Below are 12,866 nucleotides of genomic sequence, written 5' to 3'. Positions count from 1 at the left end.
ATAGTAAAAATTGTGCTAGACTTAACTTTTAAAAAACAAAGTGCAATTTAAAAATCTATATTGGTTAATCTTATAGTTTACTAAAACTTTCATAAGTTCGTGACATTCAGTATCAGTATAAAACACTGTAAACTTAACTTACTAAACTATTTGCATGCTAAATTCTGAAAGAAAATTAAACATACTTATTAAAAATTAGCAAACCATGAAAGTAAACTTATTGTTCTTTTCTATTCATTTTCATTTTATTCTCCACGTCCATTACTTGTAAGGATCATGTATAAACAAATATTAAAGTTCAATTCATATGATGATGCTGATAAAATAAGGGCTGTGTTAAAAAGTTACATATCGAAAAATTTAATTGGGGGGTTACTATTGGTCAAACGGAGATTGGAAGCATTCAATATATAACAGACTGCTAAGCAAATTCAATTAAAAAAAATCTGTAATACTGCTCTGTCCAATGAAGTGGTAGTTAGAAGATAAAAACCTCACTCTCAGCGTTCCCCCCCCCAAAAAAAAAGTGTGGGTTTTTTTTGTTTGTTTGTTTTGTTGTTGTTTTTTGTTTGTGGTGTGGATAAGTCTGAAAACACTGAGAAATGTGGTTTCGTAAAATGTCCTCCATGGCAAAACAGAACCAAGGATTTCAAATTGGTGGCAGACTGTTAGGGCAGCAATTGCTGCAAAGTGTCTTAACAGCAGCATAGACAATTAGCGAGGGTACTTTGTAATTAGTGATACTTAGGAATTTTACTTGTGTGGGAAAATAAAAAAAAAAATCCAATGAAAATATTGAGACTTATTCTTCTCTACCTTGTGAGTAGTTCATTAGAAGAAGGAGGAAGAGGAGGAGGAGGAGGAGGAGGAGGAGGAGGAGGAAATGATACTTTATACTAAAGATCTATGGAAAAATCTAATGGTGCAAAAAAACAAAACAAAAAACAAACAAATAAAAAAACCGTTCTAACAACAATGTTAGAGAAAACTAGGAATTTCTATGCCAGTAGAAGTCACCTATTTTTCTAAACATATTCTCAAATTAACAAAATATGGATAAGACCAGAATCTTTCCAACTACATGGTTGTATCACAAGTAATGATTAATATAACACAGTAAGAGCCAAAACAAAAACAAAAATAAATAAAAACAAAAACCCCATGTCATTGTTCTCCCACATACTAAGAAACAGGTGCTATATAAACACAAGGTGGTATTCTGACGTTTATAATTAATGAGCAGACATTGTGTTGTTTTACTAACTATTCTAAACTGCTTTTTCAGTGTTAAATGAAAGTGTTCACAAAGACGATTCTTTAAACACTCAATTTCCATGTATTTAAAAATCATTTTCCTTAAAGGGCATACATTTTCACAAAATTAAAATTCATCTTCCTTTTTTACATATTTGTTATTTATGCCTGAGCCTAATTCTAAAAGGTTTTCGAGTAAGCAATTAACTTTTATATTCCCTGATCATTCAACAACCCATGAAAAGAAGTGGCCTAGAAACAAGCAGTCTATCAGGAGAATGGCAACCTAGAATAAGAAGTACTTTATTTTTAGCAAAGCATTTAATTCATATATTGGTAATTTAGACTTAAATATGCATGTATATTCTCCATTGAAACTCAATACACTTTCTGAATTTAAAAATTTGTTCTACATACTCAAAACTATACTTATGTCCCCCCCAAAAATGCTTTATGTCCTATCTAAGTCTTGGTAGAATCGAAGTTGACAGCTGTACCTATTATATAATACTATGGGGAAATTAGTATTTTATTTATTTCAAAGATGTTTTTTGTGCTTACATATTTTTCAGATAAGTGAAATTTCCTACATTTTCATTGAAAATTATTTTCCAGTGGATATTATCTAATTTAACATTTCTTAAATGATTCTGAGATACTACAAACATCTACAATTTTATCTTTCAGGTTATCTTCCTTTATGTTAGGCCATCAAATATTTCAATGGGATGTATACTTACCTCCCTGATTTTTGTTCGCTTCTCTCACTCTGTAACCGACTGGGGAGGCTATTGATCACTGTGAGTTAAATAGAAAGATTTTCCATTTATAAGAGTAAAGGTTGTGATTTTAGCGTGATAGGTGCTTGGAGTACTGGAATTGTTTAAAGTCTAAACTCCTGGCTAGAACAAGGGTATGTCATCAGTGCTAAGCCAAATACTTATGATGTTCTTGAAACATCATAGGTTTATAAAAATTTCTAATCTTTTCTAATTCTGATGTAATTCCAGAGCTGTTCTGGAACAAAGTGGGGTGGGAGCGGTGGGGAAAGACTGTTATGTCTTTTGACTTGTGTAAGCGGAGTAAGAGAACTTTTGTTCAAGGAACTATAATGCACATGTATATGAAAAGAAAAGACAGAAGAAAAGGAGGAGTTATGTATGTGCGTTTATAAAATTAAACCATGATCTGTACCTTGAGTATGTAATAAATCAGTAGCATTGATATTCCATCAGTTTCTAATTCTCTTATTTAGTTATCAACTACCATATTTTATCCAGAAATTTTGATAATAGGTAGGAGAAATTTTAGATTAAAAAACAATTTAACCTTTCTTTATTATATTAAGACTTGTTATATAAAAAGAAATCTTTCACTTACAGAGCAATTTGTTGATGGTCCACATTATCTCCTTTAGCTCTATAAGCCTCCTAATTTCAATAGGAACACAAAACCATGATAATTTTCTAGATAAAAATGTGTAAATAGATAAGATGAAGATCAACAATAATTCAAAACAACTGCTAAAGATTAAGATTGATACAATAAATTATATAATTTGTGAAAAGCTGATAACTAAGGTTGACTCCAATTGATGAAATAATCATTTAGAATCATAAAACTATTGCATGAGTAAGAAAGTAGGAAGAGGTAGAAGGGAATTCATGGAACATTGATAATTCTTAAAAATCTGCTACATAATTTGAAAACAGTAGCACCTGTGATAACTTCCATAAAACTTTTATTTTCAATTGTGTAGACTTTTGGGAAGGAAATAAAGATCTTTATGCCACTTTACAGCCTTTCTGGTTAAATGCATTATAGCCAATTCTGGGAGTTAAGAGAAAAATCAAGAAAATCTAAGGTTTAAAGTTTGTTTAAATTTGCTGTCCAAAAAATGATTAGATGTTCATGGATTTTTAAAATGATTTTGCACAATTTAGGTTGTGTCAATTATCTCTAAGTTATTCTTCATAATAAAAAATATTGCTATTTAAAAGGTGTAGAATTTAAAGCTGGTTCCTCATTTTACAGACATGCACAAATTTCAAAGAGGCAGCTAGTGTCAAATGAATTTGAACTGAGAGTCCAAAAAGGCCTACAAGATAACTTACTACAATTCTGCCTACAGGTGGGAAAAGATGCAAAAGTCACAGATGCCTGGAAGGGACTATTGGGTCACAAACTTTACAGATAAATAGCTTTCATATGACAGATGAAAGACAGTTGAGTATTGATCCAAAGACACACACACAAAAAAGGGATACATATTTAGCACTGGCCTGGCATAAGCAGATCCACATTTGGCAATCCTCTTTTTGGGAGTTTTGTAACCAGTTGTTCACTTTCACTCAGCAAGAACACATCACACCAATGCGATCAATTCTGTATGCTGCCTTTCTCCATCTTTCTAACCCATAGCTCTCTTCTAACTATAACCATTGTGCTTGTTCCTAGTTCTGAGGGAGGCTAGGGGGATTTTGAATAAAATATTTAGTCACTAACATCTGACTCATGACATTTACCTGTATCATATTCTAAGGATTGATCTATGCCCCATCACATCCCACGTGTCTCTACTAGAGAAGAACACTGAGGACCAGGGGGCAAGAAAGGGAAGGACAGAAAAGGAAATGAGGAAAAGTTAGAGAAGGCAAACCATTCTTGCCTACCATGCCACCATGATTTCACCTGGAATTTTACTTCTCTTCTTTAAATATTCTCTCTCTCTCTCTCTCTCTCTCTCTCTCTCTCTCTCTCTCTCTCTCTCTCTCTCTCTCTGTGTGTGTGTGTGTATTGAATATATGCTGAAGTTAGGAAGAAAATCACATGGAATGAGGTCAGAGTACTATACGGAAGCTAACATTAGGAAATTAGCTAAAAAGCAGGTGCCAGGATAAGGAACAAAAATGCTTTGTGACTCAAAGCAGTTCTAGCAATGGTTTTGGGACTCAGACCAAAATTAAAATCAGGTAGAGGAGGATGAGGACTTATAATTCTATTTGGACCATCTACAATTAAATTGTAACATTTCTTTTGACTCCTTAAACTTGAAATTCCATCAATGCTCAGGTGGAAAAAATATGACCCACATCAAGTCAAATATAAAGATTTTTAATGCTACGCTACTTATCCCATTAAATTATGTTCATTTTTATAAAAAGAAAGTTATTTATGGAATGAAATATAATTTATCATGCAATAAATTATGCAAGGCTTTTATACTATTCAAATGAAAGAACAGCTTTATAATTCCTTGAGTCCCTTTTATGGAATTTATAATAACTATGGATAGGATTTGTAACTTTACTCACATATCCCTCTCCTACTCACCAAACACCCTAAAATTGATCAAATGCTTTTTCCTGTTTCTCCTTATCATTTGTCCTTACCTACTGCTGTTTATTTGTGGGTCTTTATATTCTCCTTTATTTCTGTTCACAATGTATTCCCCTGAACACAAGCCACCCTGTACTTTGCAGGAACTATATTAAAAATAAAGAACAAACCAACATATTACTACTATTCAAAAAACAATAAAAATTATAGATTTTAAAAAGAACACAAGTTCTATACCTATTGGAGATCATTGTACGTTTGTCAGAGAAAGCAAAGCAAGACTAAATAAGAAATGTGTTTTTTTTCTTGTCTGATGTTCAGAAGAACCATTTTTTAATACTAATTTGTGGGTTTAATTATCTCAAGATTAGAACTAAAATGCAAATTGGCCAAGGTCAATTGGTAAAATGAGTAAATCATACAAAAATAAGATCATACAAAGTCAAAAGCATGATTGCATTTAAGTGCAAGGTATGGAATGCAGACAAACTAATATATGAGAAAGTTCAGGAATCATGTGGTCTAGGAATCACTGTGGGTAAAGGCTTAACAAAATGTTAGGACATATGAAGAGGATAAAGAGCTTATTGTTGGCAGACAATTTTTTTTTTTATTGCATCTGCACGTGATCACATTTATATGACAAAACTAGATAGCATCCAGTTTTGAGTATACATATAAATGAAGAATTTAAAAAGTGAGTACAAAAATAATTTATGTGATGTGCTAGAAGATGATTGCACACCATGATTTTCCAATAAGTAAAAATTAAGCATTGTACAGCTGACCACCTAGGAAAGAAATATGATGATTATTAGCAATGAATAAAAATATAAATAAATAAATTACACTTTCATAAGAAAAAATATCCTTATCTCTTTCATAAGGATATGGATCAAACAATAGTTTATTTTATGTTTACTTTATGTAAATAAGGTTTAACTGGGTGCCTGTATATATTACATATGATGGTTTCTGAAAAAGTTTGTAAATTCTTGAATAATGTATCAAAGATTATTTCAATCTTCCCCTAACAAGATGTAAGTCTAAGATAGTCAACTTCTAGTTGAAAGGAGTGAGAGTTCCAAATCCTTTATTCTCAACTCTATACTCAACATTAATGAAACATTGGACACCTCTCAGCCATTAATCTCAACAACCAAATCCAGGCATCTTTATTAAAACTTTCAAGAGGATGATATATTAACTTAACATGATCGTTCTTTTCATTAGTTCCTATATTGTAGGTTAAAAAGAAAAAGAAGGCAATTAAAATAAATTGAAAATTCGAATGAAACATCAACGTGGAGATGAGAAAGGGAAAACAGAAAGAATATTCATCTTAAAAGAGCTTTTTATAGCTGCATTTACAATAAACATGTATTTTAAAGTAAAGCAAAAATAACTTCAAATTACATATTTTTAATGTTTTTTTAATTTAATCTGTTCCTTTTTTTCTGATTAGAGAAAGGATTGAATGCTCCAAGCATAAAATTGGAAAATCTATATTTAAGTATAAAAATAAATTTCAGTATTTTCAAGTTTGGAAGGCAAGAATAGAGTTGAAGTAAAATTTGCTTTCATATAAGTGAATAACAATTGAAAATTAGGCAGAAAAGTGTAAACAAAATACTTCCATCAAAACTTAGAGAATTCAAAAGATATATGCATGAAAAATTTCATCATAACAGAGATTAGAAAGCCATATTCATGTTCTTACTGTTTTCCCAAGAACAGAAAATGCTTTATAGCCATTAAGCAGAAATTTTATGTTAATATTGATAGATAAGATTTTATTCAGCAAATAAGAAAACAATAGAAAAATACAAATGAAATTAAATTAGGTAATAGGAACATACATAGACTATAATTAATATGCTTAAATATTGTGGGTTTTTTTGCCTTAAAATTCTATATATTTTTATGTATTAAAGATACATATATCTTAATTTAAAATGCCAAACAGGCTAAAGGAGGAAACTGAATATGTGTAGTAATGTTTAATAAGAAGAATGTGTAAGACTGATGTCAAAATATTATTACTATAAGATTTTGGTATAGCCTCTCTTTAAAAGTATAGTTGGCTGTTTTAGGTCACTTCATCTCAGTCTCTAACAGAAAATGAGAATAACTTATTAAAAGCAATCTCCCACCTAATTTTGCTGATTCCCTAATCAGCAAAACACGACTTTTTTAAAATGAAGTCTAAGGAAATGACGAGAACTATGAGAATTCATTGTAATTACCATGGCTACAGGAAAAATCTACTTCACAAAAACTACAGTAACTGGCTGGATAAAGAGCTGCCAGTGATCAACCCTCTTGCTTCGCAAAAAGCAAGAAACAATTTCACCATAATTTTGTTTAAATATAAATTGATGCCACATGTCAATCATTTTAACTTCTAGCACTGACATCTTCCTAACAAATCAAAAGGAAAGAATTGTATAGGAATATTATACATATTATTTTAATTAGATGTTTTTTTATCACCTTGTGTTAATATAGCACCTTGCTCCATATTTGCTAACCCTGTAAATTTTTTGTTTTTTAAGGACACTCCTTATGGTATATATGGTACATGGTCTTATTTATAAAAATAATTCTAGTGTTTCGAACCACTGTAGACTAAGTGCTTCAGCTTCATGTATCTTTGTTAAAAAAAAATGGTATGTAGATTAATTCTAATTATTTCTGGCTTTGTTAAAATAAAATTTGATAATATCTAAAATATGTTACCTTGAAAAGATATTTGTTTTAATAAATGGCTGTATGTTTGAAAAACTAGAGAACAGCATTTAAAATGACCGTTAAAGTCTAATCTTAAATTTCCAATAGACCAATCAATATGGTAAACTACTCTTCAATGAGAATCTCAAAGTGACATATCAACATTGATTCCTTGACAGACTTTTGCACTGTATTAATAAAGTGTTTCTATCTTCCCAGCAGGCCTAAGCTATAAAGAGAGATTATGTATTTTTTTCTATTGATAGAAAAAGCCACATACAACAAAAAATACCACTGTAATAAACATGTCTACAACACAACTGCTTAACCTGATCAAAACAACCCACGTAGTTCAAATAGGCAAATAACACAACATGCTAAGTTACATAAAAAACTATATGCAGCTCATTGAAGTTAATTATATAAAAAATAATCTGCTCAAATTATTCATTTATAGTTACCATAATGAATATGCACATCAGAACCAGGTTGAAAATTTCCCACTATGCTCTACAAAATTCAGTTTATTTACTGTCTATAGCTTAGTAAATGTGCATATGATGTGGAGTGAAAGGACAACGGAACTGCTTTAATTCTAACACTTTACCGAGCAATATGGTCAAGGGTAATTAGGGTAAGATCTTATAAATGAATAATGAAAATGACACAAAAGCCAAACTTTTTTAAAGCACATTGGATCACTTTTAGCTACAACATAAGTTGAGGCTGCGTAAAACAATATACAGTTGTAGAGTGGAAACTGAAATTTCAAAGGCAAAATCTCAACATATATTTATCAGATTTTCATTAATTGCTAAATTCTGAAACTGGCTATGGTTCTTTATTCAATCTCAGACAAATTTTTAAGATTTTATTTGAGGTCATCTTTTTCTATTTATGAACATTTGAAAACTACCTAAGGCAAAACCCTCAAAAAATGAATTATAAATAACACATAGAGAGAGAACTGGGCTTTTATCCAGCATTCCCAGACTCTAACTGAGTGAGTGATTAGGATGGGATTCTCTTCTTGATTCTTGTGGTGCCCTCTAACGACTAGATGAACCTTGTTTTAATAACCACTCTATGTGCAATTTGGTTTAGCATTTACACTGCTGATGGCAGGGAGCAATCTTCTTTAATGGATGCTGAAAAGCTTCAAGTGAAATCTGTAATTGACAAAGCCTTCATAGAAACAGGCAATTGAGAGTAAAATTAACAAGAGGCACTGCAGGAAAAGCACTCAAGCTTTCATAGAATACTTCTCTAGGAAAATATTTAGTAAAAATAAAAATTTTAAAGAACCAGGTGTTATGTTGTTTCTTCCAGTGCATTAACCAGTTTCTCCTGGCTGTGTGCTTGTTAAAAAGGTGACCACAGATGTAGTTAATGCTATTGTGTCTGGAGGAATACTCCACCTGCTGATATTATTGGGGGGTAGGAGGGGGAAGAATTTTTTTTAAAAAAGGAAAAGCCCTAAGTGAAAATTGAGGCAAGTTCAACACCTATTTCTTAAAAATAAAAGCTGTTCAGTTTCAGTACCGCCTACTGAATGAAGTAGCGTATTGATAACAGATCAAAAGAGCTCCAAAGAGCAAAAGAGCAAGGGTAAGGTGGAGAAAAGGCGCCCTCTTTTACCTCAGGGCTCCAGGAGCCAACACCACTCCGTAAGTGTCACTAATTCAGAAAGTGATACCAGCACCTCCGAATGGTGGATATAAATAAGAACGTGAGAGTGAGTGGAAAAACAAAAAAACAAAACAAAACAGAACTGTCAGCTGTCCTTTCTTTGCCCAAGCCCCCCCGCCTCGCCTCCCCAAAAGAAGTTTACCCGTGGCGAGAAGTAAGCCTAAGGGGCTGGGCTGGTTCTCAGGTGAGTTGATTCCCGAGTTTGAGGGGTGGTGGGACCAGGTGGGAAGGGGGCGGGGAGCACTTACTTTGAGCAGCTTGCATCGGATCTGCGCCGAGACCATGTGGCTGTTGCGCAGGTTGCCCACCCGAAACATGAGCGTGAATTTTCCGTCTCTCATGGAAATCACCGCGTGCTCGCTAAACATCAGGGTCTCCGCGCGCTTCTTGGGCTGGGACATTTTAATGAACATGCAGCCGATGAGGAAGGCGTCCACGATGGAGCCGAGTATGGACTGGAACAGGAAGAGGATTATGCCCTCGGGGCACTTGTCCGTAATGTAGCGGTAACCATAGCCGATGGTGGCCTCGGTCTCGATGAAGAAGAGGAAGGCAGATGGGAAATTATAGACATTGGCCACGCACGGCGTGTAGTTGCCGACGTGGGCTTTGTTCAGGTCGCCCCGAGTGTAGGCGATCACCCACCACATGGACGCCATGAAGAGCCAGGCCACGGTGTAGGTGAGGATGAAGATGAAGAGATTCCAGCGCCACTTGAGGTCCACCAGGGTGGTGAAGAGGTCCGAGAGGTAGCGGCTCGTCTCGCTGCCCAGGTTGCCGTGCTGGACATTGCACCGGCCGTTCTTGTCCACGAATCGCTGCCGCTTCTTCTTGGGCACAAGCTGCTGCTGTGGGCCCTGGCCCGGCCCCTGGGGCTGCAAGCCCGAGCTGCTGGACGAGGTGGTCACTACCTGGTAATCTTCCCCAAATTTCCTTCGGAGTGCAGACATAATACGGAGGGGAGAGCCAGATTCAAACACGAAGTGAAGGCACAGGAGCCGAGCGCTGCAAACCAGCACCAATAAGGAGGTGGGGGCGGGGGAGAAAAGGGGGACAAAAGCGAGTGCGCCTGGGCTGAGGGGGCGCACCCGACAGGTAGCGACTGTCTGGCCCCCTGTAGTCGCCTCTCCCACCCTGGGACCGTGGCTTTCCTCCCAAGCTGAGTCTGAAACCCCCCCAAAAAAAGTGTTCTCCCGCACTCAAGGCAAGAGAGGGTTGCAAGGACAGGAGGAACCCAAGCGCAATTTTGCCTCCAAGGTTTTCGAGGCTTCTCTTTTCTTACCCCCCCACAGGCATCCCGAGCCACCTCTTGCCTGTCCCCACCCCTCCTGACTATCCTGCACCACTCCCAAACTGACTCTTTTTAAAATAATTAGTTGACAAGCGAGTCCTACCCCACCTGCCAACTCGCCAGGCTGTCCAAACTGCGCTACCTGCTTGGAGCAGACCCTCCCCCCTCCCCGCCGCTCCCCAATTACCCGCCCCACGGGACCGTTCCTGGCTCCCCCCCCAGCGCTCCTGCCTCCTATCTTTTGGCCAAAATCCCGCCCAAAGGCATGTCCGCTGGACACTGGAGCAACACCCCCTACCCACGCCCTCCTGGCTCAGAGTCTCGGGCTCCGGACTCCAGAGACGTGTCCCCCTGGCGTCCGCTGGCCGCCGAGTTTCCGTGGGCGCCACCAGGGCCCTCGGGCGGACCCTGAAGGGCCCCCAATCCGCCCCCGCGCGCAGCAGAGACGCAGTGGTGTAGGAAACCAGAGCACTCACCCAGGGGGAGAGGGCAGGACGCAGCGCAGCAGGCGGCAGCGGCAGCCTGGCCTCGCACTTTGTGCTCGGGGCTGCTTTCGTCGTCCCCACTTTTCCTGGTGTACCACGATGGGCGCCAAAGCTGGTCCCCCAAGCGCCGCACCTTCCAGAAGGCACTGTGCCCAGACCAGGAGGATCCTGTCCACCAGGCACAGACTGACTTAGGCGCAGGACTTGGGGGGGTTCCTTGGCACGGTGCTTTCCTAGCAGGCGACAGTGGCACTGCTGTCAAGGGTTCGAGCCTCTGGCTGTTGGTCAGACTTTTGGGTTAAATACTAGCGCCGGTCCAGCTTTTTCTCTGCTCCCAGTGCTTTCCTGTGCCTCCTCCTTCCTCAGTCCCGCTGCACCCTGTCCGCACCTAGGTGGCTCCAGCGGAAGAAGCGAGGCGTGAGCGGGCGCGACGGGAGAGTGGCATATGTGCTGGTGTGTGTGATCAGCTGCAGAGCCGCGCTAGCCCCGCCTGTCCCTGCTTTCCTCCGCTGCGCTACCAGCCTGAATTGCACCTCCGCGCCTCAGTTGAGCCTGCAGTGTTTAGCAGCTCAGGGGAAAGGTAGACCCTCCAATGAGGAGCGACTCTAAATCTGCTCCCAAATGCCAGCCAACACTCCTTCACCCCCTGCATCAGGCAGAAAACCCCCTGCAAGCAGCAAATGCTGCTCTCTGAGAGAAGTACAGTATGTCGCTATGACTAGGGCTCTCATTCAAACGGATGCCTGGATTTGGGGATACATCATAGAGATCCCAACTGCCTCAAAGATAAGCATGTTCAGAACTCCAAGTTGCAAGTAGCAGAGGGGGCCTTAGGATGGGAAAAGAAAGGCGAGGAGACACCTACAAGAAAACTCCCAATCCACGCTGAAAATGACCCTATTAAAAAGGCTGAGAATGTCCAATTCTTGTGTGGCTGTAACTGACGGAAGAAGCATGGATTTTAATGGCCCAGGCCTGGCGGTTAACTTAATGGAGGGGCAAAGGGCAGAAATAGCTAATATAGTGCTCATGTGTAAGTGCCAGCTTATTTACCACATTTCATTGTTTTAAAACACCACAGTATCTCATGGCCTATTCAGTCCATTCAGTACAGATACATAAAACTGATTTTGTTGGAAACTCATCAAATCATGAAATCATTAAAGTAAAGAGTTGCTATTAAGACTCCCAAGTAAAGGAAAATAAGTACATAATCACTCTACCAGTTCTCTGCCTATAGGTACTCCCTCTACATCTGTCTCTCCGTGCAGTGAATGTGTCACCTTGTCAGCCATCAGCAGAGGACTCTTACACTGCCATTTGGTTAAAACAGCTATCTGGGGTTACAGACTCTTCTTCAGCAGACTGTCTAATAAGAGGTTAATAACTCTCTGCTATTCTTTAGAATTACATAAGAAGGGAAAGTGACACTGTGGGAAGTGGAAATCATAAGACCTGATTTAAATCCTGGCCTGTCCATTTACAAACTGAGTGACTTTGAGCAAGTAGCTCAGCATCTTCGAGCCCCAATTTTCTCATCCAGAAAATTGAGAATTTCAACATACCCCCGAAGTTGATATGGGAAAAGACAATGAACATGGTTTTATTAACTACTTTTGCTGCCAGGGATGTTATCTACTGGACTGTAAATGTGTAACAAAGCCAAAAAGAAATTAGAAATGAGTTTTTTGGAGTAGGTCCCATGCTGTGAACTAACACATGTATTGTCCTGTCATCTCTGACTTCCCTCCCCCTAGCTCACTATGCCCTTGCCAGTCTGGCTTGTTTCAATTTCTGAAACCAACAGAACCATAATCCCTTTCTTTCCATCTTTGAGTTATCTGTTCCCTCTGTCTGGAATGCTCTTGCCCTGCTGCTCCATATTGCTGGTCCCTTCAATCATTCGGCTCTCAACCTGAAGCATCCTCCTAGGGAATTCTTCATTAGTCTCCCAGGAATTCCTTATCACATCAGCTTGGTTAATTTTCTTCATAGCATTTTTTTTGTTTTTTCCCTAGCTGCTATTGCCTTCATTTGTTTGCTGTCTCTCATCACAGTCTTGGGCTGCAAGCTCTACA

The 12,866-nt window shown here is 38.0% G+C and overlaps 1 protein-coding gene across 9 annotated transcripts in view; it reads right to left on the bottom strand.

Annotated features, from left to right (window-relative positions):
* KCNJ3 (potassium inwardly rectifying channel subfamily J member 3) overlaps positions 1-11,605 on the bottom strand; it is a 150,278-nt gene extending 138,673 nt beyond the window's left edge. For 2 of the 9 annotated variants that reach the window (XM_081051065.1, XM_081051066.1), the window contains exons 1-2: positions 10,780-11,597; positions 9,261-10,017 (exon numbers count right to left, since the gene is read on the bottom strand). In XM_081051065.1, the coding sequence (XP_080907191.1) occupies positions 9,261-9,962 (702 nt within the window). In that variant the 5' untranslated portion in view covers positions 9,963-10,017; positions 10,780-11,597. Of the gene's footprint in view, positions 1-9,260 lie in introns of all 9 variants that reach the window. The other 7 variants (XM_081051067.1, XM_081051068.1, XM_081051069.1 and 4 more) reach the window with 7 other exon arrangements.
* Positions 11,606-12,866: the final 1,261 nt, after the last annotated feature.

The sequence above is a fragment of the Rhinolophus hipposideros genome (genome assembly GCF_964194185.1).
Source record: "Rhinolophus hipposideros genome assembly, chromosome: 6".
In the NCBI taxonomy this organism is placed as follows: Eukaryota; Metazoa; Chordata; class Mammalia; order Chiroptera; family Rhinolophidae; genus Rhinolophus; species Rhinolophus hipposideros.
The sequence above is the reverse complement of the archived record's forward strand: the minus strand, read 5'-3'. Positions and strand labels throughout refer to the sequence as shown.